The sequence below is a fragment of the Glandiceps talaboti genome, chromosome 1, assembly GCF_964340395.1.
Source record: "Glandiceps talaboti chromosome 1, keGlaTala1.1, whole genome shotgun sequence".
Lineage (NCBI taxonomy): Eukaryota > Metazoa > Hemichordata > Enteropneusta > Spengelidae > Glandiceps > Glandiceps talaboti.
Window position 1 is genome coordinate 23,120,074 of NC_135549.1, and position 26,448 is coordinate 23,146,521.

Below are 26,448 nucleotides of genomic sequence, written 5' to 3' on the forward strand. Positions count from 1 at the left end.
TTCTGGTAGTGGTTGCTGAATATATGACCATCTCTAGATAATGTATGTCTGTGGTATTTGTCGAGTTTCGTCTTTTGTAGTTTTATGTAGAAAAAAGTTAAACAATGCATGATTAAACTGTGTTGAAACGAGTTGATAAATATCAGTATTTTGTATTATCTTTGTAGGTGACTAAGATTTTGACCAGGCGGAAAACATCAATCACATACAATTACAAGAAGTCTTTCCCTCTACATGGTATGACAGTACTACTATTTGAGACACCATGTAAGTAGAATGCTGATATTACTGTAAACCTAGATATTTTTGCAATTTTATAGTCTTCAGCAAGTTCCCAAAGACCAAGTTTGACTATTTACCAGACTAGTATTAGTACATTGTGTTCATGTACAAGAAGGCATTTTAGTAACTACATATTTTTATGCTTTTTGTTTTCTAGCGAATAAGCGAACATAAGTCTTTAGTGAAAATTGCCAGGTTTACATTATCTGTCAATACTTAACTTCTTAGTTGGTAGAGTTGCTGGCTTGTTCTCTATACTATGCTGGTTTTGTTCCTCATTGTCGGTTTGTTTCCGATTGTGTATTGTGTGTGCATACATCTTGTCCCCTCCAAGTGTGTGTAATGTGCATGCGTGCGTGCGTGCGTGTATATGTAATGTATGTATGTACATACTTACGTATGTATGTATGTATGTATGTGTGTGTGTGTGTGTGTGTGTGTGTGTGTGTGTGTGTGTGTGTGTGTGTATGTATGTATGTATGTATGTATGTATGTATGTATGTATGTATGTATGTATGTATGTATGTATGTGTTTAGAAATGGTGCATTTATCATATGCTACTGCCAAGTAGAGCGTACTATTTAATACTAATCTTGATGATATGTGATGGTAACACAATAATTGTTGTAATATCTGTTTCAGACTACCAGTATGGTGTCAGACTGACCACAGTCGTAGACAACAAAATTCTAATAACATTTACAGCTCAAAGTCAGGAAGATAGAAATCGCTTTGTTGATGATTTAAGAGAATCAATTATGGAAGTCAATGAAATGGAAGACATCAGAATAGGAGGTAAGAATCTATGCATGCACATACATACACACACACTCGCATGTACCATACACACATACACACACATATTATTTGTTCTGGGAGGTAACTATAACTAACTTTGTTTGTTTGTTTGTTTGTTTTGTTTGTTTGTTTGTTAAACCTTGTGATTGAGAGAAGGGATGGTGAAAAAATTAATTTCCAACCATAAATTAAACCTGAAATTGAAATCTCAATTGTTGCATACATGTGTCATTTATTATTGATGTGGTGAAAATAGTCATTGTTTGTGAGAGCTTCTTTGAATTTTGTATGATTACCGTAGTGATAGTGACAGCGCCACCACAAGTCCTCTCATGGTGTGATTGATAGAGGGTGCACTAACTTACCATAACATTTCCTTGTAAACAAGTTGAACTAGATAGATAGCATATTCGTTATTACCAACTTATGACAGGTTTCCTTGTACATTTGGTATCTTAGATTTGCTTTCAAAGTGTTGTAAATCTTTTTTTTTTCAAAAAAAGAAAGTCTTATCAAATGTGACATTATAGTTGTGTTTAGTTAGGAATGATGAAAGTAATGATATATATACATATATATGACACTGCCAACTCAGATTGGCTTTCTGGATAAGTTGAAGTGTGGATTGTGTCATTGTATTTTGTACAATGACTTTAACAGTCAAAATGGAGACTTGGCTATAGTCTGTGTCACTTTATTGTATTTGATAATTGATACAATTGATTGCAAATAGTGAAGGGTTTTACGAGATAGATTATCAGACTTTGATGTTACGTTTGCCTACCATCCATCATAATGTCATGTCATTACAATTTACAAATCAAAGACTGTCTTGTTATGTGCACATCATGGTTTTTAAGGTTTTAGATGAAGTCAGCATTTTGTATGTCTAGCATTCCGCCACTCTGCATGCTTTACATTTCACACTGTATGTTTTGTTCCTTATGTATGATAAGGAACAGAGAATCATGGGTGGTTGTCATGGCATGTTACTTGTGAGCAGGATTTCCTGTATTGTTTGCTAAACTACTGTTATGTAAAAACATCTGGTTACAGAGGTCATGCTAGTGCGTTATTTGTGCATATTTGACATAATATTTGACACTGGGGATGCAATGTTTTGGATGTATGCATCACTAGGGGCGTGTCATAAACTGAGGACAAATGGGGCTTTTCTGTTACTAAGCAAGAAATGAAACTATATTTAATGGATCAAAGTTTATTTGCAAATTATTTTGTCCTTCCATCTTGTCATAAAGAATTTATTTCAAATATAACTTTACCAGCAAGTTTGTTTAATCATAATTTGTGACAGATAAGTATGTTTTGGCCACTGCATTTAAATTTTACAAAATTTTTATATCTCTGGTCGTCGTGAAATTTAGGGCATTATTGGATGTTGTTCTGTTCTGTGGTGTTCTTTGTTGTGTCTTGATTTACCTTGCATGTTCTGTTGTACTGTGCTGTGCTGTGCTGTGCTGTGCTGACTCTAATGTGCTTTGCTATGTTATGTTATGTTATGCTGTTGTTATGCTGTTATTGTTATGTTATGTCCTTATGTGTTTTGCTGTACTGCAGTGTACTTTGCTCTGCTGTGCTGTCCTGTGCTGTGCTGTGCTGAACTGTACTGAGTGTCTGCTGTGCTTTGCTGTGCTGTGCTGTGCTGTGCTGTGCTGTGCTATACCATATTGTTGTTCATCACCCATATCATATAGTTTCTACTAATGTTATCATATTATACTTTTCATTTTTCTTTCCGGCAGGTCACCTTGATGGCGGCAACACCATACGTCACAGCCTCACTTTTGCATCAGCACTCTGCTAACACACACACATACACTTTGCCTAGCATGTGGTGTACCTCTCTCTCACACACACAAAAAAAATACACAGATGTACACCTTTCACAAGTCTGCTCTCTCTCTCCTCTATCTCTCACACCATCATTTTGTACATTTCTGTGTTCATTTTCTAGTCTTTGCGTGAAATGAAGATGCTATTCTCTGTGCCTGCAGTCTTTTAAAAAAAAAGTTTCGTTTATAAAACCAAATTCACTAAAAGTTGACTAGACTTGGGTATGCAGTGCTGGTAGCTGGGATCTGTCTGTGTGTGTGTCTATAACTTCTTGCTTGTATAACTTGCTAGCAATATTACCCTTGGGGGACTTTTAACTCTCCAAAACTAACACACTGTACTATCAAGGTTGTAAGGCACATTGTAAATGTTAATGAAATTAATACAAAGTGTGACTTGTAGCATTAAAACGTTGTCTATGTTTCTGATAATACTACTGCCACATGTGTTTGTTGAAGTAGAACCTTTCTGTGCAATAATAGACTTACACATTTACATATAGCCGTCCCAGAGGAAACTTACAGTGTATTATAAACTGTAGGGCAAAGGTAGGCAACCTAGACAAATAACACCACTATTCACGACACACAAATCAAATACATATTATAATTTCTGTGCTCACATACCTCAGAATACATGTCTGTGTAGTGTGATTTAGACTTCATGAATTAAACCATATCATGAATCCATACATCATCACTTTGATCAGATTGAATGACAGCCATTGGTGGTGCTCTACCATGCCCATGACGATCTGACGTGTTGTGTATATCATAGCTTATCAAGGTGGCAGTAGCTACTGTATTTTGATTATTTGATTTATGTATCAGTGAGACCAGTTGACCATGGACAACGCATTCACACTGCTAAATTCTCAAATCAAAATTTTATCTTGTCTTGAAAGTTTGTTACATGTGGACTATGATGGAATTGTTTTGAAATTTCAGTTCCTGACAACACTCGTTGGAATTCCCCATTCCTAACGTGTTACTGCTTTCCCACAATGCAACACTTAATGCAACCATGTTGGATGTCAACACCTGTGGCATGTTGCATTGTGGGAGAGCAACTAGACATCAGTCTGAATTAACAAACCTACTCACTCGCTTCATGAATCTTGCTGAGATACAGAAATTATGATGTGTATTTTTGTGGTGACAGGTCATTCCTTTTCCTAAATCTAATAGACAAATTCACAATTCTCTGATATAACTAAGTGATAAGTGGGATTCCGGTGTAATAGCTGGTGTTCATTGGTGTACTTCTAACTCCCCTATTAAAATTCATTGTGTTCTTCTGTATGTGTATATAACCTAAACCTAGTACTGCAGATCACAAAAATGTGACTTCCAAAGATATACAAATTGTGTACGTAATGAACAATAACCAAATTGCTCACTGTAAAAGTGTGTGTGTATATAATGTGAACCTTTTGTTCTGTTATGGATTTTTTTCGTTGATTGGCTTACATGCACTTAAAATTTAAACCAGACAACTACTGCTGTAAACATATGGTCACCAAGCAACAGTGTGCCTGTCTTGTTGTTTTCTACATTGTATAAATACTGTTGTAAGGAATGTATACACAAATATGTAATTCAGCAATTCCGCAATTACACACAAGCAGCTTGAAACTTAGTAATATACTGCTGAGCTTTTCAACTGTCATAGTTGATAGATAATAATTTCTAAGGTATGCCCCGATGAGGGCGCCCTTGCACATCGGTCAACCCCTTTCACAGAGCAGGTCGGTGAGGGGTTAAATTACATGCTGTATCTTATGGTCTCTTGATAGATGAGCATCATGACTGTTCACTTGTTTAGCTGATTGTGAGCAAATGTTATGAAGGTGGTGAACAACCAAATTTCTGTAATTTCAAAAGGAACAGAAACACGGTGTCATATGGCGAAGTTTGTACACAAATCAGTCTCTGATTAGCATTCTTCCATAACTGATCTTAAACCAGGACAGATGGGTGTAAAGTGTCAGACTGTTCTACTGATTTACACCATTTGTGTGTTGTAACTTTCCAGTAATTTACCAGCCTGATGAGTATTTTCTGTCAAATATCAATTGTTGTTATAAACGAAAGTTCCATCTTTTATGTGATTATTGTTTGGGTTAGGAATCTTATAAAAAAGAACAAAAAAAGTTTCAGCTCTTCAACCTATCTGATGTCAACTAGTATCTTTATCTGATTTTAAATATGTTTTGAAGCATTTGTCAAGTCAAGATTATATTGTCAAATAGTCCAGTATTTTATGGGCTCATCTGAATTTAAGTTTAAAAAGCTCATGTCAGATTAGGATCAAAATTTGGGTGCAAAAATTATCTGGTTGAACTGTAGAATATATTGGCCCAGAACAAAAGAGTGATCCATCAAATCTGTCTGGCTGTAATGAAAAGATAATAGTGATGTGAGAACTTGGGATTGAAACATGGGTCTTTAGCACTTAGTGTCAGTTTGGGATTAAAATGAGTGTGAAAAAGAGGTTCCTGGTAGAAGCTATAGAAAAAAGTTAGTCCAGTACAAAGACTTTACCTTATGGTTCCACTGATAAGTACAATTCTACGACCATGGGATTCAAACATTGGGGTTTAAGATATTGTACGAGTTTAGTTGGTAACCGTTACTTTACTAAGAAGTGTGGTCTGCAGTTGTCTTCAAACACTTCTCCTAGGTTTCTGTCAAGTCTGAAATCCTGCATGTTAGTCTGTGATAAACAACTTGGAATGTGCTCTAAAAATTAAAAATAAAATATGAAAAGTTCTACAGCTTTGAATGTGCTGTCTGTAAAAAATAGTTCTACAAGAAATAATTTGACAACTTGCATGATATAAATTATGATAACGTTGCTTTTCCCTTTCTATTGTTAATAGTAGGGGTCTATTTCATTGTAGGTCTTGGCTTACACACACACACACTCTGCAAGGCTCCGGATTCTGACATTTTGTAAAAAAATTGTACCTTCTATTAAAAGTAGCGTGACTCCTAGATAAAAAGGTTTACCTTGTCTGTGCTCCATTTCAGCTGAACTCCAAAAACAAACTCTAACGTTGAAGAGATCGATGGCCAGTGCTACAGACTCAGGTGTTGGTTTAGATGTGGAAGGTATTGCTAATGGCGATTTGAGAGACAGTATGGATTCACTGACGGTATCGGGTAAAGACAATTCACTCAAGAGATCAGCACTGTCAAACTCACTCATGGATCTCAAAGAAACTGGAGGTAAGAAAAACCATCAAACTATCCTTGTCTCACTTACTCCATCTTTCAATGCTGGAAAAAATGTCACTTACAATTCTACTATTTTGAAATTGAAGGAGACGTCTATTTCAGCAAATTTAGTTTCAATATTGGTACCAAAAAAAAATGGATTTTACCCAGGGTTCATTTAGTTAAAATTAATTTTCAAGTCAAACGAAAATTACAATTTTAAGAAGTTCACTTCAGGAAGTAGTTTTATTTTGAAAACACCAAATTACTTTAGATTATTAGAGTTCATACACACAAAGTTGTCACAAGTTTTAAGATTTCAAGCCATCCCATGAAAGTCTTTGAAGAATATATTTTATGCAATATGTCAAATGAAATTATCAGGGTTTTTTTAAGTTTTGAAAATTTCCATAGTTTATAAGAAGTGAACTCATTTATGACAATGGATAGAAAGACACTCCTGAAATTCTTGCCAAATAACTTCATTTTGATAGTCTGAATTCTGACTATTGTTAAGAATTGTATTTGCCATAGTGTAGGACAGTATTAGATATAAATATTTTGAAGTACTAGGTAGCTAAGAAGGTTGGCGGAAATGAGTAGGAATGGATTTATCCTCCATTTCGGATAGCACATGAATTTTGTGATAACTCCATTGTAAATGGTTTTGAATATTAAGAAGAATACACTGCTTTACCCATAAGTGACAATAACCGATAAGTCTTTTTTTCCACAGCTGAGCACAATCGCACTACTGAAACTCTGTAATAGTATTCATAGAAACCCAGTAGCTGTAACAAAAACTATTAGTAACTATGGTTTTTCAGGATTTATGTTCTTATGTTTGATTTGTTTATGTTGTTGTACTTACTATAAAAGCATATTATGATCACCTACGTCTAAAATCCTACCAGCATCTCACAAATTTGCAATTTGTTAACGCGAAATGTGCTTCAAAAATAAACTGTTTTTAAACATTACTACTTTGTTCAAGAAAAGTCCAACCCAATCTTAGTTATAATCAAGAAAAAAAATAATTATCCATCACTGGACAAATTTTGAAATAGTCGAAATTTTATCAAAAATAGCAAAATTTTGACAGAGTTTAAGAACTTTGATTTCAGTAAAATTTGTCTCTCAAGACGTATTCTACCTTAACAAACAGTTGATATACCATTTATTAGTAACTGTTTATACATTAATGAGATGATGTCAATTAAAGTATTATTATTATCTAGCCAAGGAGTAGACAAAATATTCCTTTACTTGACTAGACAAAGGTTTCAACTATTAGAACTGAACTGTTCGCGTTCAAGATTTGGTTTATTATGAAAACTATATAAAAACTAGTGAAATGTTACAGCTATTGGGGTTTTCAGTTTTCATGTGTTTCCGTATAGTGCTATTTTCTTCAGCTAGGTCATCAACACATCTGTGCTTTATTTACAAATCCACATGGACACCTCATGTCAGGTTTATCCCCCAAAAATGTTTATTTTACTAATGATGACAGCAACTTTTCACGATATCATGTTTTAGATTTTATGTCATTTTCATCAACATCATAAAGTTACATTATTTGGTCATACTAGAGAACAACACTATATGTCTATCATTTCAATGTCGACCGCATTATTACATTATTGCAGTCATTATGTTTTATCACCTGGTTGTCACCAACATTATTACATTATTTGGTCATACTAGAGAACAACAGTATATATCTATCGTTTCAATGTCACCTACATTATTACATTATTGCAGTCATTATGTTATTTCACCTGGTTGTCACCAACATTATTACATTATTGCAGTCATTTTGTTATTTCACCTGGTTATCACCAACATTGTTACATTATTGCAGTCATTATGTTATTTCACCTGGTTGTCACCAACATTATTACATTATTGCAATCATTATGTTATTTCACCTGGTTGTCACCTATGACCAACATTATTACATTATTGCAGTCATATTCTGTAACGTTACATTATATCACATGGATGTCACCAGCATTATTACATTATCATATTCATTACACTATATCACCGAGATGTCACCAACTTTGTCACTGCATTCATCCATGTTCTATAACGTTACATTATGTTTATAATACCCAGGTGTCTCCAACATTATTACATTAGCATTATCATCCTCATTAGGCCCCAAAAAAAATAATTGTTTGGTTCCGGTTACCTGACCCCACCTAGTTTTTCACTGCTGACCCTAAACTTTTTTTTTTTACGTAGTCGGGGAAAAAAATATAAAATCGCAAAAATTGTGAAGTTTCAGGAGAAATAGTGGATGTGGAAACTGACATCAACTTCAAAAGACAATATAAAAGTGTTCTTCCAATCTGTAATGGCTGTACATCTGATAGGAAGAAATAAATAACACAAAAAACATATGGAAAACAATGGAAAACCTGAACTAGACACTCACACATGAAAAATAAATATAATAAAATAAAAAATCTACCTACCCTACCTATTCTAAAACTGAGCGTAATTGGAACCACACAATTTAGGCCTTATAATGTTAGTCATCTCGATATCCCCCCCACCATGCACACACTCATGATTACATTAATTCAGAAATCTCCATTTTCCATTTCAACATATTAATTTGTATTCTATTATCTTAATGTCTTCTTCCAAGGAATCTCGTATCTTCTTCTTTGATCCCCATAGTCTTCATATGGACATTCCCTTTGACCAGTTATTCTAATATTTCCCTATCAGCTACATGTGATCTGTGTGTGTGTGTGTGTGTGTGTGTGTGTGCGTGTGCGTGTGTGTGTGTGCGTGCGTGCGTGCGCGCATGTGTGTGTGTGTGTGTGCGCGCGCGCGTGTGTGTACATGTGTGTGTGTGTGTGTGTGTGTCATGCCATTTCCTATTCACTATATAGTAAGGGGTACAAAAAAGTAACTGCTAAATATCAAGTTTAGAGATGGGGCAGGGAGTGTCATGAAACTGTGTTGTAGGGGGTGTTATGAAACTGTTGGTTACCAGTTGGTTACCAGTCACTGAGTGTCTTGTCATTTCTGTGGCTATGTCAAATTCTTCTAATCTGTCAACTGAAGTCATTCACTTGACCTGTACAATTGTCATCTGTATCTTACTGTATCTTTTGGTGTATAGTTTAGTGATGTAACATATTTTTTCGTAACTGTTTCTGCTACTGTCGTTTCTTTTCTATAAACTGTCGTACTTTTTTGACACTTTATGTTTGGCTGCTATGGTTACAACACAGTTGAAACAAAAACCAGTACTCTTCCTCACAGTGGCCCATCATCTTCATCTTTAGAAACAGAATCTACATCACTCACAGTTACATCACCAAATTGGTTATCTGTTTATTCACGTAGGCCTCGTGGTGAGTTCTCTCACTTTGCACCGCTATCTTGTCCCGTGCACTGCGGCGTATTTGAATGCCTCATTTGCATGCTGCCAGTTTGTCACATTTAGCTGTTTCGCTGTCTTTTCGTTACACACTGCCATTTTGCTGTATTTTCATTACATTTTGCCATTTTTACTTTCTTTTTGTTTCAATCGGCCGTTTCGCTATCGTTTTCATTACATTGAGTTGTTTTGTTCTATTTTCATTACACTGTGCTGTTTTGCCCACATGCTGTGCTGTGTTCATTCTGCATGTTGTGATGTATCTAATTATACATTATATCCTGTTCACTCACTCACTCACTCACTCACACAAATACTGTTCACAATACAATATAAATTGTTAAAACATATATATACGGTACTAAAATTATTCTAACTGAAAGATCCATTCATCATCTTCAATTTCTGGGATTTCACTCTTCAGAATTTTCATATATTTGTTCTTTTATAGGCAGTAAGTAGGTATAACCCATCCATGTTGCTAGATTCTCTAGGGTTTCCCAAAAAACATTGCGGTGTAAGGGATAGCAATCTGTCTAAGTTTTACCAAATTACTCCCTCTCATAGCAAGGGTTCCAAATCTTAGAAAACAAATGCACTGTATAGCATTGACACTGGTTCAGTCAACAACAGGCAATCTTCTTCACACAAAATCATGTGATTTGTGACCTGCACTATTTTTGATAGCCTAGAGCTTTGACTATCTGACTTGTCGTACTGACTCAACAGTATAGATATGACATTTTCAAACCAGACAGCCAAATATCTGGGCTATACTAGAGTAATTGCCATTAGAAAATGACAAAATAAAGTGTAGTCGTATTCGGATGACAAATGAAATCCCAGAAAGTGAAGATGATAACACAAATAAAATGTAATGTGTATGTTTTATGGAATATAACAAATAATTGATAAAATTAGAGGATAACAAAATTATAGAAAAGTATAGTGTTTTAAAATCCTGTTCATATCACAGCTTTTAGCTTGCTGAGTATGATAAAAGTTGGACTGAACATAGGAATAGAATTGTTATGAGACATTGAAACAATCAAAAAAATGTCATTACCCCTTTCACTGTCAATATTCTACCTCACACACTCAGACAAGACGATAAAATGATGAATGTTTTAACTAATTGCATTGCCATGGTTACAACATCATTATTACTCAAAATGGCAACGATAAAGTGTGGAAGTATCACATAGTGTTGATTTTATATTCCTCTCACACTTCATTTTCACCATTTTGTTAACATTGAGTTTAGTTTGAAAAGTACACAAAACCTGACCGGAAATTAGCTGAATGACCCCATTCTCGTCGTTGTTGACTTGATGTCCATATGTAAACAGTACAAATAAACAAACCAGACCATTTTATTGTTGGTCAACAAATTGTACATACATTTGTATATTGGTTGGGGAGAGTATTTAACAATCATATATATACTTCAACAAGTAAATTAAATTGAATTAAATTAAATGAAAATAAAAATACAAATTGTGAGAAATTATTCCAGTTCTAGCTACTGAAGGCTTCGACTGTAAGATATGTTGTACTATTCCGCTCTCGTCGGTCTCCTCTCTCCTCGGGTAAAAACCGATGTGTGAGGGCGCCCTGTGTTGGCATACCTTAACAGACTACTTTCTACACACTATACATTTCACAGTCTGTTCTACAGTTTGTATGTACATGTACTTCAAAACTGTACATCATGTTTATTATACACAACAAAACAACACAAACCAAGGGTAAATATTGACAGTGAAATGAGTAACCTAACTATTGATAATATCATCTGAGTTATTTTAAATATAGTATAATGATAGTGTACTAATAAGTCTGAGAAATATAATATAACTTGTAGATGTTGTTGTAATTTAATTTTAATCATAAAATGATAGATATAAATATAAGAACTAAAATTGATTATTAAAACTAGAGAACTAATACACCAATCGTGTGATTATTGAATGATTGATTAATTAAATTATTTATTTATTTATTTATTTATGTGTTTATTTATTCTTTTATTCATAAGTAAACAAATAGTAAGAAATGATTTTTTTTAATGTGAGTTTATACAATGTTTATATATGTGTGTCTGAATGACAATGTTTTATACTAACCCTCTACTAACTCATGGCAGTAAATAACTGAGAAATGCAAAATGCTTACAGCACCATTGCTTGTCTATTATTCTAGGCAAGAAAGATCGGCGTGACAGTGCAGGTTCTTTGGACAGTGGAATGGTTAGTGATCTCTGTATTCTACCTTTCTAAGCCTCTTGACTCATCTCTCTCTCTCTCTCCCCCCTCCCTAGTTCCAGCAGCCAACATTCTCTCCTGCCCAGTTACAGCAGCCATCTCTTTCTCTCTCTCATTCCCTCACTCCCTCCCTCCCCAGTCCTGGCAGCCATCTTCACGTACTCAATTTTTGGCAGCCATCTCTCCCTACCCACTTCTAGCAGCCATCTCTTCTTCCCCAGTTTTGGCAGCCTTTGTTCTCTCCCCAGTTTTGGCAGTCATCTCTTTCCCTCTCTTGTCCCAGCCATCCTACCCCAACAGTACTATCTCTCTTTATACCATAAATTTATCAAATTACTGGTCACAAAAATATTTATTTCCATCCTTCTTATCGAAGCATTGTTATAATTTTACAAGTGGGAGAAAAATGAACACAAAAATGCTGTTTTGCTGTTATTTTTTGGTTCTCTCTCTCTCTCTCTCTCTCTCTCTCTCTCTCTCTCTCTCTCTCTCTCTCTCTCTTTCTCTCTCTGAATTTATAAAAAAAAGTGAAGAAAATTGAACATGAACTGGAGATTGATATATAGAAATGTAAGGCAATGCAGTCAAAGCATATACTAGTACACTTACTATAGTACATGTATTATATATAGACTGATGGATTACAGATGTCAAAATAAACCCTTCAGATTGAAAACTGTATATTTGACTTTTCATTATTTCATCTCAAAAACTATGATCTCAGCATCTTATAAAGTTTATCTCAATGATGTCCAGTTCTTCCATGCAAATGATGTCTTTTTGGAAGTGTACTAATTTCCCAATGTTGCAACTATTCCAGTGGATTAGCCCTCCCCCAGGTCTCCTGATAACCCCCTCCTTTATCCTCCTCTGTGATGTCTGTATTTTGAACTGTTGATAAATTTCGTTCAATCTATTTTGTTTCGTTTTGTTTTTTGTCAGGTGCAATTTTTTATGGACCGTTGATTTACGTTTTGTGTTTTGTTTTCTGTGTAGACAAATCTTGATAACAGTAAAAGCCATACTTAATTTAGACTGCAATTTTTGACTAAAGAAGTACTTCTAAGATGGACTTCACTCCATTGCTGTGTAAAGTAATCAAATAGAAACCATTTCCTACATCCAACCTTTTCCATTCTCCCACTGGAGTACCAACCAGTATGGTGCTTTCCTTGCCTTTAGAAATAAGACCAGATAGGAATAATGGCAAGTCTATTGAAAGACAAAATTACAAACCTGGTTTAGCAAGATTCTCAACGTTCAAGAGACCACAAATTTTTGAGTCTGTGTTTTTGGATGGAAGTGCTGATTGGCTTTGACCTAAATCAGAGGACTACAACAATCTTTATGACCCCCTTTCCTTCATTTCTCCTACCGTCTCTCTTTGTCCTTGGCGTCAAGACAAAAGTAGATTTCATGACATAGACAGTCAAATCTGTGACACTAAATTACCATATTAGCGCTCACTTAAACTCCTGTTTGTTTCTCCATTACAGCCAATGAGTATCCATGATTCTATACCCAGCAGAAAACGATCAGCACTGACAGCTTTCTTTGGTAACAAGAGGAAGACCACAAAAAGCAGCACAAACATCTCTAATATATCAACTGCCTCACTGCATTGAAAAATGACATCAATTGCCGGGCCAATCCTGCTTGTGTACCTACATACAGCTGAACAAGACGTGTACGTGTGAACTTTGAAGACCCCAGAAGAATGTACGCTTGTAGCTCTCCAATGTATACAGGTGTTTTTGTTTGCTTAGTACATTGAAATAGGTGCATACACTGCCACTACCAAGGGCACGTCCCACAGTCAAAACAAGTGTCTTTAATCTTTGCCCTCAACCTTTACAAATGATTTCTGTTTGTGACCTCTGACATCAAATTTCACATTTCTGTTTTGTGACTTTTTGACATCAAATTTCACAACAGTTGTTGTTTTGTGACCATTGACATCAAATTTCACAACAGTTGCTGTTTTGTGACCTTTGACATCAAATTTCACAAGTTTGTTTGTGACCTTTGACGTCAAATTTACACCAGTTTCTGTTTGTGACCTTTGGCATCAAATTCCACAGCAGTTTCTGTTTTGTGACCTTTGACATTAAATTCCACAGCGGTTTCTATTTTGTGACCTTTGACATCAAATTCCACAGTGGTTTCTATTTTGTGACCTTTGACATCAGACTTCACAGCAGTTTCTGTTTTGCTTAGGTTCAAGTAGATATTGGACATGAGTTGTAAGAAACAAATGACTGCTTTGACATAACTGGTCCAGACAAGTGATATTTTCATGTATATAGTTAGTTTTTTTTTATGTCTTTGACTGATTCAAACCAATAGCTTCTTGTATATAATGATTTATATCAAGTATTCCACTGCTTACCGGTACGTGTGTCTACACTTCATACAAGTAGCCCCAGCAAAAACAAATAGTGTAAAACCCCAAATCAAAAAAATCTGAAAGTGGGTCAAAGGTCATGTTTGCTGACCTAGTACTATTGCTAGTGTGCTAATTTCATGGAACAGTGTATTCATGGCAACCTGGAAAAGCCAAAAGTAAGCAAAAGTGGGTATTTTTTTTTAAGCTAACTGGGTGTGCCTCAGGTGTCTGGCCTATACATGGCTTATGTTTTTAACCAATACTTCTTTATATTTGACTTGATAGCAAACCTTCTTTGAAGTCCATTTCAATGAAGGCAGCCTCTCTATAATCAAGTGCCGTTATAGTTACTTGTTTTTACATGAATACTTCAGAATATAGCTTAGCCAGAAATTTCAAAAAATAACTTCTCCCTTTAGCTGACTTGAGTTATTTATGGTTACAGTCAGGTTTTAAAATGAGATATATGTTGCTATTAAAGTAAGTGAAAATCTGTGTAAAGTATGTTAAAAGAAAAAAAAATGAATGAGCTGGACCTCATTTCAAGATTATAGGATATTGACGATATTGTAGTGTTATTTATACTTTGCACAGTGTAGTTGATTTCTCACTTATTTTCATTTGCAAATGTTTTTCATTAGAATTCACATATTTGAAAGAAAAATTATCATTTTTAAAAAAAATTTCATTATAGTTATTAAACAGTCTGGTCGATATTTAGTCACAAAATACATGAATTGACTAGTTATTGATAAATGGGGGGGGGGGGGTTAAAGGTCACCTCTCTTTGCAAGCTTATTGAGGGCGCTCTGATGTTTGAACCTCAATGTGCAGATATGGACGTTTGAATACTGAAGTAGTATAGTAATATATGATGTACAGTTGAGTTATGTAAATTTTCAGAGATATGATTCTTGGTAAAGGGTAACAAGCTATGCCTCAAACTTCTAAGTACACAGTAAACTAGTTAATAGTGTGCACTGCTGAGATGTTTTAATAAGGGTAGTTTTTATAGTCAGGTACTGAACTTCATAACTAAATCATTCATGGTGCTAGCATAATCAGTATACACAAATTTTGTGTGCTCCAGAATTCATAAAAGCAATATCTGTAGTAGTCAGCCCTATATGTGCTCTCTGTAACATTGTTTCCTGGTAGAGTGGAATTTAAACGAAGTACAATTAATATAATAAAAAACTGTAACCTGAATTTCAGCATGTACTTTTTCACTATTATTGGTAATGTCACAGAATGACAACCCTTAGACTGTTGTACAAGCTAAGACCTATACTATTGTGTGTGTGTGTGTGTATATACTCTGGTTATTGGTTCACCAGATAAATTTGATTCTCTGTTTAGCTGGTTGATATCACTTTGGTTCATTCTCTTGTGCTTTTGAGTGCCATAGTACGTCTCATTATAGTATGCATAAACATGTGACTGCTAGCCTGGCATTTTACAGTTTTCCTTGCCAACTTAAGTGAGACTCAATTTATAATTTGACACACCCTGAAACTTGAAGTAAATATACTTCATACATTAAAATGCAGGTATTTAAGAACAGTATAGATATATATGTGGTACATCTTTGTTTAATTTCCTTATCTGCTAAATAACGTGACAGTGATTTCACAAAAACTCACCAGGTAGTTTCAAGTCCAGATAAAGTTTGTCATAAACCACTGCTACAATACAGCACCCTATATTTGATCAAAGTAACATGATTTGTGATGTGTGATGAAATGTTTTACAAAAAATATCATTTATATTGAGCTTTTAAGAGTTTCAATTATTGTGGATAAACGTACTTTAATTTAAACAGAGAAAATGATGGCGTGATTCTGGTTTGATGTCCTCCATGTGTTGTCATGGAAATGAAGGTGATTAGTAGTCTAGTAGTTGTGTGAATTACTTTGAATATAGACAACGATCCCCCCGCAAAGTGTATTATTATGAGGCTTATGTCATAAATATCCATCCAAACACATTTAATGCCTACGTAATGAAAGGTATTGATTCCAAATCCACCTATTAAAGTACCATGCCCTGAGGTATACTGGATCACGTGCTGATATTAGTACCCCAAACAATTGATGTAAAGTATGTGACATGTTTGTATTGCCCTGTGTAGCTATACGAGAATTATTACTCTATTTATTTAATTTGGCAAATTAGGCATGTCATATTTATTTAAAAGTGACAGAAAAATGATATTCTATGCAGCTATTTGTCTGATCCATTTCCAGACTTCCATACCATTTTTAGCACAACTGAACTTGTTCAGTAGTGCTATAGGGATCGCCCGGCGTCTGTCTGTCTGTCTGTGTGTGTGTGTGTGTGTGTGTAAACAACTTAAAGTCAAAAACCGCTGAACCAATTGCCATGATATTTGATGGGTCCATTACCTTGGGTGTCTAGTTGGGAAATTGTTCAAATCAAAATGATAGCATCACAGGTGTGTGATTTGGGTCAAAAAATGTGATTTTTGGTCAAAAAACTTAAACTCAGAAACTACTGGGCAGATTGGTGCGAAATTTGGTGGGAACATTCTTAAGGGGGTGTAAAGTAAGATTTGTTCATGACATGATGATTCCGTCAGTGATATGCAAATTAGGGCTAAAAATGTGTCTTTTTGGTTGAAAATCTATAATTCCAAAACTATTGAGCAGATTGGGCTGAAATTTAATGGGGATGCATCTAGGGATGTATGGACGAAGATATATTAAGCATACAATGATTCCATGAGTGATATGCAAATTAGGTGTAAGAATGTTCATTTTTGGTCAAAAACTTATATCTCAAAAAAGTACTTGGTCAATGAGTCTGAAACTTGGCGAGATGTTTCTGAAACTGTTATTCTGCAAATTTTCTTCAAAATATTTTGACAAAATTGGCCCTAGCGACCATGACCACGCCCTTTAGCAACAACCAAATGGCAGTATATTTTGGTCAAATAACAACATCATCTGGTAGGCAAGTGAGTAAACATTCAAAAAATGTATGCAAATACCCTAGCAACCATGACCACGCCCATAGCAACAGCCAACCGGTGGTATATTTCACAAAGATAGCAACAGGGTTTAATAGACAATTGAATAAACATTCAAAAATTGTATGTAAATTTGCATAGCAACAAGACCACGCCCATGGCAACAGCCAAATAATCACGTATATTGCAAAGATAACAACAGGAATAGAAAGACAAATGAATAAACATTCAAAAAATGTATGCAAATACCCTAGTAACCATGACCATGCCCATAGCAACAGCCAAACGGTGGTGTATTTCACAAAGATAACAATGGGGTTTAATAGACAATTGAATAAACATTCAAAAAATGTATGTAAATTTGCCAAGCAACAAGTCCACGCCCATAGCAACAGCCACATGATCACGTGTATTGCAAAGACAATATCAGGAATTCATACACAAGTGAACAAAAACATATATAAATGTATGCAAATATATCTAACAACATGACCACGCCCATAGCAACAGCCAAATGATAGCATTTATCGTAAAGATAGCAACATGGTTGGATAGGCAACTGGATAGTTATTCAGCAAATGAACACCTATTGTTAGCATGGACTAGCATATGGATAAACGTTTTAAAAAACTTTACAGTTGTGCTACAACGCCATTGGCGGTATTTTTAACGGATAGTTTGTTCCCGTTTGGGCTATAACAGCTGTTGGTGTAGATTAAATTATTACGACACCCCTCTTGTGTTTATTGTCATTCAATAAATCTATGTTGTTAGATTGAGTTGTGGTCATGCTATATAATATAAATTTAGTTATCACCCAGTATATTTAAAAACATTGGTCTTGTTATCAGGAATTTCATTGTTACGAAAATACACAATTTGTTTTAAAATGTCAATGGAATTAGTGGAAGTATGATGACTTGGTCCTAATAGCATACATGATATTCTAGATCTATCATAACTAAGAGGTTTTAAAGTAACTACGTTTTGGAACAACACACCCCCCTCCCCCTCCCCCCCCCCACACACACACACACACCCCTCCCCACCAGACAGGTTCACAGTAAAAATGGTACAATGTTTTGTTGAGTATCTTCTTTGTGTCGTGGTTCCCTAGAACTTGTCATATTTGTAGAAGTACCTTTGGACTTTAGCAAACCTTGGCCTAAACAGGCTTAGTACAGACTCCAATAATTTTGATACTGTCAATATGAGTGTTACTCTCCTGTAACCAGCTCACTCAGTTGCACAAAGAATGTATATGTTCAAGCTCTTTCCTTCCCCATGATTTGCAGGCAATAATGACCAAGTACTGCAACTGGCAGATTTCATCTTAGCCTGTCAATGCTATATTAAAACATGTATGAAGGTCAGTAAGACTGATCACAAGGTTTCATGTTGAGATAGACACATCAAAGATAACAAACAAACATCCCTTACAGTGTCTGCTCTGTAGACACATCAAAGATAACAAACAAATATCCCTTACACAGTGTCTGCTCTGTAGACACATCAAAGATAACAAACAAACATCCCTTACACAGTGTCTGCTCTGTAGACACAATACTGATAACACACAAGCATCCCTTACACAGTGTCTGCTCTGTAGACACAACAAAGATAACACACAAACATCCCTTACACAGTGTCTGCTCTGTAGACACAATAAAGATAACACACAAACATCCCTTACACAGTGTCTGCTCTGTAGACACAATAAAGATAACACACAAACATCCCTTACACAGTGTCTGCTCTGTAGATGCATCAAAGATAATATACAGACATCCCTTACAAAATGTCTGCTCTGTATTTTTGTTCACAATAACAAAAACAAATGTAACAAAATAGAGCAGACATGGTCTAAGTGATGTTTTTTATATATTTGTTGTGTCTATCTCAACATGAAACCTTGTGATCAGTCTTGATACAATGATTAATGGCATTTGCAAGCTAAGATGAAATCTCCTGTAGTTTGAGATAAAAAAAAACAGTCATACTGGTGTTTTTTTGATCACACACACACACACAAAAAAAAAATCCGTGTTTGCCATAATGCTTTCATATTGCATGTAAGTGTCCATCCTGACACTGAGTGCCAATAAAGCTGAATTGATTTCATCTCAACAACCGCTGTCACCGTATCTAATCGTCAATTCATACCCAGCTTGCATTGTTAAGTACTTTCAGTAAAAAATATACTCCACTTAAAGTGGACAGTGCAGTTATTTTGTGATGTATGAACAGAATGGCATACAATACTTTGATTGGTACTCAGCATAAGTTATTGCTTTATGTATAATATATATATATGGCTTGTATTCAGTTTGCACTAGGTCTGTGACATACATACAACTCACTTTTCACCCAGTACATATTTAAACTTGTTCAGACTTTATGATCAAAATGTGTCCTTAAAGGGGCACAGACTGTAACTTTGTTGTCTTTGAGGTTTTCTTTTGTTTCATGTTGAACAATGTGTATGTTATCCCTACAGCTAGCATATGTTGAATCTTATCTAGTAACTGGTACTTCTCTCCAGATATTTATATCTCATATAGTGACATTATGGCGTAATTTTTTAGGTTACCAATAAATTTGAAAAATACCAAACTTTAGGTTCACTAAGCTCTTTCTGCATATTAATCATCTAGTGCACCTTTAGAACTTGTGTGTCATCTCAGATTGACATCAAGGTTAGTAAATGCAATTATTGTGTATTTGCATGTTGTATACTGATTTTAGTTAAGTATGGGATCTCAGTAACAGGCTGTATCACTTGAACCATTATATGTATTTAAGTTTTAACCCAGTATATAGTAGTCTAGTTCCTATACTTGCTATGATCATCTCCACCGTATAGTCAAATGGCTTTCTATAGTACAACATTCTGTTCTTGCCACCAATAGTGTTACTTTTATACATTTGGAGCATTGATATAAACGTGATGGTGTTATCACATGCTCACATGATTTACTTTCAAAACTTGAGGTTGAGTTTGTAGTAACCTGAACAAAGTAACCAATTACCACTGCCCATCAGTGTGTGATGGATTACTACTGACCTGCGCTGTCCATTTTTTCCGCAGCAGGAGATCGAGCTAGATGTTTGGTAGAACGCGTCCATTTAGCTATATATGTGGAGAGAGAGAGAGAGAGAGAGCGCAAGATCATAGAAAAGGAAAACAGATGCATGTTTAGTAACTAGACTAAGTATAAAGAAACTATAACTCCACTATACATTGCTTTGTTATCACAAACACAAAGTATTAAAATAAAAATCTTAAAAAATCATTGAAGTGTAATGAATAGAAGGATGTAGACCTTGGCCTGTAAACATTATACTTGACTTAGTAATTGAAAAACTTTAATTTAACTAAAGTCGTGGTTTAGGTCTGTCTTGTCAAACTTTGGTGTCAAACAGACTCATTACATATTTAATATGGGGAACAACTGTTACTCTGCATGGAGCCAACTCACAACAAGTGCATAAAAACTATTCTACCCAAGCGATTTCCTGTACTGTGTTTAGTGTAATGAGCTCCATTTGATGGCTTAGATGAGAAAGAGCTGCCACATTGCCAGCAGATTAATGTTAGATTGATTTCACTCATGTTGTAATGAGTCATGAAAGAACCAGGCCACTTGTACAGCTGTGAAAATGTGATATTCATCATGTACATTTCGGCTTGCATTGCATGTGTTAGTACATAATTTGCTGTGGTCTATCCAGCTGGGGGCCATAGTTTAATATTATATGGAATCTCCTTTCCTCATGTGGCTGCACTCCTTGTACTTCAGTGTGACGACGAAGAAACTAATATCCTGCATGCCACCTGAGAATTATACTTGGTGTACTAGGGCGGTTGAAGGTTTAATCTCCACTTTGTATCTTTACTGTACGTTTGAATGCAGTCTTGAGTTTGTACACATTTTAGTTATTCACATGTAGTCGCCCATTATGCAGTCAGAAATTCACAACCAATGACTGATCAAGGCACATAAAGCAAATGAACTTGGTATTCATCAAGTTTAACTTTAAAAGGAATTTGTTAAGTTATCTTTGATATTATTTTTGCGTTCTTTTTTTTTTTTCATCCAGTCACAATTGCATGTTGAAATTAAGACACTGGTGATATTACCGTCTGCTGCAAAGTGAAGGTACACTGGTGTTGCACATTCTTAAATTTAAATTGGAGAGAAGGCTCAATTCAGAAAGTTATCCCTAATTTCTAATTTCTAAGAATTTAGTTCAAAGTGCCAATACCAAATGATGGAACAATCAGTCTATACAGCATTTAGTTTTAAGTTTAGTTTTTAAAAAAGAGAATCAGAAAATATTTTAAGCAAGTTTTATTTTGTACATGGTTCATTTGCATTGGTATTCCATCACGCGGAAAGAGTTTCAGGAAAGCAATCCATAACATTTTAATTTCCTAGTTGAGTTGTGGCATTTTCTGTTGAAAACCAAAGTGGTCCAACATTTCAGGCATCCTAGTCAGTAATCATGTGTTTTAAATAATTTCAAATTCTGTAGAAAAGACAATGAAATACAACTGTAGATTTCTTTACAATCATTGTATTTCAAAACTTTAAATGTTGTGCAAAATTCATTAAGAAATTTTTTTTCAGCTGAAAGTGATGGCGGTGTCTTGTGTCTCCTTTCTTGAACCGTAAATAGATATTTTCACTAGCAGGCAGCAATGACCAAATATGGAATTAGTGATTGATATGGTAATTTGTTGACATTTACAGTCATGTGACATACAGCCCAAGAAATGATTGGCTGTTAAAGAAGTCATGTGAGATAATCCCTGTGTAGTGATTGGTCATTAAATTGTGTGCATCAAAAGCAACTCTGTGCCTCATGCATGGTGTAACCAATAGATTAGATACTAAAAAAATGGTGCTCCAGCTAAAAAAGACAGTGAAGTACCCTTTAAATATTATCAAAAAAAAAATAAACTGATGCAAATACCCTCCATTGTGTACATATTGTTTTTAAAGTTGTTCAATTTTTTTGTTGGTACAGAATTCCAGTTGAAATGTAGTTTTGACAATAAATAGAGGAATGATTTTTAGTACATCGTAGTGGACAGGAAGACTTACAGTCTTCATTTTGTTAAAGGACATTGCTGTAAATAGACATAAACCACAATTTGTTGTGATTGGGAATGTATACAAGTCAAAAAATTTCTTTTTGTCTGTCTTATGCCGTTGTAAACTTTGTCTTCATAGATGATAATATGATATTGTCGATTCATAATGAAATGTTTTTTCATTATTATTTGAACCTTCTGGAAATGCTGAAAATAAAAAATGTGAAGGGAGGACTTGTGTACTGTGTGATTTTTTTCTTGGACACTTTTAGCTTTCTTTGCTTCATAGTCAGCACTGTCCAGAGAGGTGACCATAAATTCCACCTGTCTCCATGTCCCTATCATAGGGATGTGTAGTATTTCTTAGATTGCTGTTTTCCTTGTCTACAGGCTATAAAGGTAACGACGTTTTGACTATAATTTCCTACCTGTGAGGAAATATGTTACATCTACTAGTAATAGATTGATACATTTGTAGCACCGGAATTCGTATATTTTTCTTAAGATAATGGCAATCTAAGCAATAACATGTGCCCCTGTGGTCCCTATATATGCATCCCTGCTCATCTGTATCTCTTTGTTGTTTATTCCCACAACACTTGTACTGAGCAAACCTTCTAATGTTACATTCGATTGATCACTTTGGTTTGTTGATACCAGTACTAGTATTTATTTTACATTGGTATTTTTTATATCTACACATACCATGTAGTAGCACACATACATGTAAAACAGCATCCCATATCTAGATTTCATGAAATCTGAACTATGCGAGAGAAGGAGTAGTAGAGTTCCCTTATTGGAATGTACTTTTTGAAGCGACTACGTAACTTTCGTCAGAATCATTCAGACGTCATTAGTGTAATGATATTATGCCATTTGGTCACAGTAGTCGCTTCGAAAACTAGATTCCAATTACTTTTACTACTACTACTACTACGACTACTACTACTACTACTACTACTACTACTACTACTACTACTACTACTACATGTACTACTACTACTACTACTACTACTACTACTACTACTACTATACTACTACTACTACTACTACTATATACGATAGAGTCAAGTATCAATTTATATTCTACTATAACTACTTAACACATACTGTAACTATAGAAAAGGTGGTGGTTTAAATCTTGATCTAGTGAGACACCTTCTATGTTAGCTAAAACAACTAGTGGTCTAGTCACCTTCTCAGCTGATGTATGAAATCAATTTCTTTTGGAGTCAATGCCAACACTAAAGAGGAAAAACGTGAGGAAGGGACATCGACTTGATTCACTAGTACATTTGTGTATGCATATAGACACAAATAATCCCCCGGCCAAATTTCAGTACTTACATTTTGTGTGCAATACGAGGCATACATACATACATACATACATACATACATACATACACACACACACACACACACTCACTCACACTCACTCACTCACTCACTCACTCACTCACTCACTTACTCACTTAACTTAGCAGATCAACAAAGGATATTTTTGTAGTAGGAAGTCTGCTGTATGAAGTGCTTATTGTAAGCATATTACCCCCATTTTCACATAGTTCGATAGTAGTACTTACTTAGATATAATCACACCTCGTTTCAGGAGATCGATTCAACAACTATGAAACGCACAGTCCGTGTAGTGATGATTGCTTATTAATTATTTTCTTTCCCTTGTGTTGTGCTAGAGTAGAAACTGCTCAGTACTGTATAGTTTAAAATTCGATATTCTGAATCAGGAATCATTGGTCATTTCATAAACTGTAACAGTTACATGATATTTAATACATGTTATGAGACGCTTTGAAATACCACACTTGTAACTAAACTTTCGATTACCCAGGATTTCAAATTGTACAATGCCGAATACTTTGAGACATTTTAGGGCAACGTTATGATCTGCAGACATCAGACAGTAGTCAAACAGTAGGGTTATAAAAGTTAACAGCCTTGTAAGTACGGCACAGTATGTTTATGTACCTCTGTAATAGAAGGATAGCATTTCATCGCCATTTCAGGACAACAATTTGAATTCTCAGACGGTGTTTTATTATCCCTGATGTGACCAGCAATCTTTCCTTTACGACATTTCACGCTTGTAATCCAGTTAAATGGGCTCGTTCCGACCGTTTGTTAATCCTTATATCTTTTCTGGCCGTACTAATTTCCGAGCCATGTAAGCTAATTACCGGCCGATTTTTTCCCCAAACTTGGTACAAAGATTAGATGCTGTTGTGAACATAGACACGGTTCCCCCCCCCCCCCAAAGCTTGAGCAAATTTGGCCTAAAGGCGACCATTATTGTCGTAAGAGGGAACACTTTTTGTTTCAATATCTAAAAAAAGGAACAATACACGAAAAATAGATTAGTAAAAAATATACAAAGAAAGTATGCAAATTAACTTGGCATATTACCACATACAGTAAAAAATATACAAAGAAAGTATGCAGATTAACTGGGCATATTACCACATACAGTAAAAAATATACAAAGAAAGTATGCAAATTAACTGGGCATATTACCACACACACAGTAATAAGGTCTAAAAAATAATTGTTTGGTTCCGGTTACCCGACCCCACCTAGTTTTTCACTGCCGACCCTAAACTTTTTTACGTATTCGAAAAGAAAATAATAACATTGCAAAAATTCTGAGGTCTCATAGAAATAGTGGATGTGGAAACTGACATCAATTTAAAAAAAAAAATAAAACTGTTCTTCCAATCTGTAATGGTTGTACATCTGATAGGAAGAAATAAATATCACAGAGACCATTTGGAAAGCAATGGGAAACCTGAACTAGACACTCACACATGAAAAAAAATATATAATAATTTTTTTTTAAATCTACCTATCACACCTATTCTAAAATTGAGCGTAATCGGAACCACACTATTTTTTTATTAGGCCTAACTTGAATTAACAAATTTATTTCTGATCAAACGTATCTTTCTTATTAAGTAGGACACATACTTCTTACGACCGGATCAGATTTGACCTTGACGTTCAAGACAATTCCAATGTCAATCGTCTCACCGTCTCTGACTAATATAAGAAGCTATATTGCTACTGTTGTATGTAATATCAAATTTCACTTATTTACTTGGGCTGGCCATGGTACAGAGATGACATCAGGTTTCAGATGAGACTCAGAAACTTGATTCACTTGACTAAATATAAATAATTTCTGAGATTTTTTTACACTTTTATAGAAAAATATTGGGATTTAATATGAAGCTTCGGTATGTGATTCTTAAAAAGACACAGCATCGTTGTCGAAAACTGTCCTTTTCTTTGGGCAGCCCGCTATAAACCTTTAAAACATGAGTATGACGCGGTAATGAATATTTCGTGGACACTCAAAAGCTCGCAGTGTAGTCTACATTACAGCTCCCGAATGACTGCAATATGCAAAAAGAGAAAAATTTTACACGTACTTTCCTAAAATCACACAGTCGTATGTTTTTATTAACAAGTATTGAGAAGGGTTCCAACTTTTTCGGAGCATCATTTTTAACCAGGGATTTTTGTATCGCTTCAGGTCTTTTGCTAAAATTGATGCCGTGGTATGTATTCACACATCTCTACGCATCTGTTTCTAATATCAAACTTTGTCATAATTCTTTACGAGAGGCAGGCAACGGCGACAAATTACCAACACATGTAAAAAAATATTATTTCGGCTTCATGCAAGTTTTATTATGGACAAGTTGGAAACCACCGGCTAACATGAATGGAACATGTACCGACACTATGATATGTATGAACTATATATGACTGTACATTGAGATGAAGATTGGTGGTCTGAAAATGAACTGATGTCCGATTTTAACTTGAAGGAAGTGTGTCAAATTTTTTCGTGATTTTAACTGATAGGCCTAATGAGCGAATGAATGAATGGACAAATGAAACAATGAATGAATGAATGAATGAATAGATGAATCAATCAATCAATCAATCAATCAATCAATCAATCAATCAATCAATCAATCAATCAATCAATCAATCAATCAATGACATTCAGCAAATCTGTAATTCGGTGAATGTGCGAATGAATTAATTGTTGGCTATGGGTTGCCACATGTCAATAAATGGGTGAAGGTAGATTTCGATGTTTGGATAAATAAATATTCAAATAAACGAATA

At 35.0% G+C, this 26,448-nt stretch overlaps 1 protein-coding gene across 1 annotated transcript in view; it reads left to right on the forward strand.

Annotated features, from left to right (window-relative positions):
• The window catches only part of LOC144451999 (IQ motif and SEC7 domain-containing protein 1-like), a 95,592-nt gene extending 78,661 nt beyond the window's left edge, over positions 1–16,931 (forward strand). The window contains exons 9-13 of the mRNA XM_078143009.1: positions 168–267; positions 926–1,078; positions 5,968–6,165; positions 11,759–11,805; positions 13,317–16,931. Coding sequence (XP_077999135.1) covers positions 168–267; positions 926–1,078; positions 5,968–6,165; positions 11,759–11,805; positions 13,317–13,445 — 627 coding nt within the window. The 3' untranslated portion in view covers positions 13,446–16,931. The remainder of the gene's footprint in view (positions 1–167; positions 268–925; positions 1,079–5,967; positions 6,166–11,758; positions 11,806–13,316) is intronic.
• Positions 16,932–26,448: the final 9,517 nt, after the last annotated feature.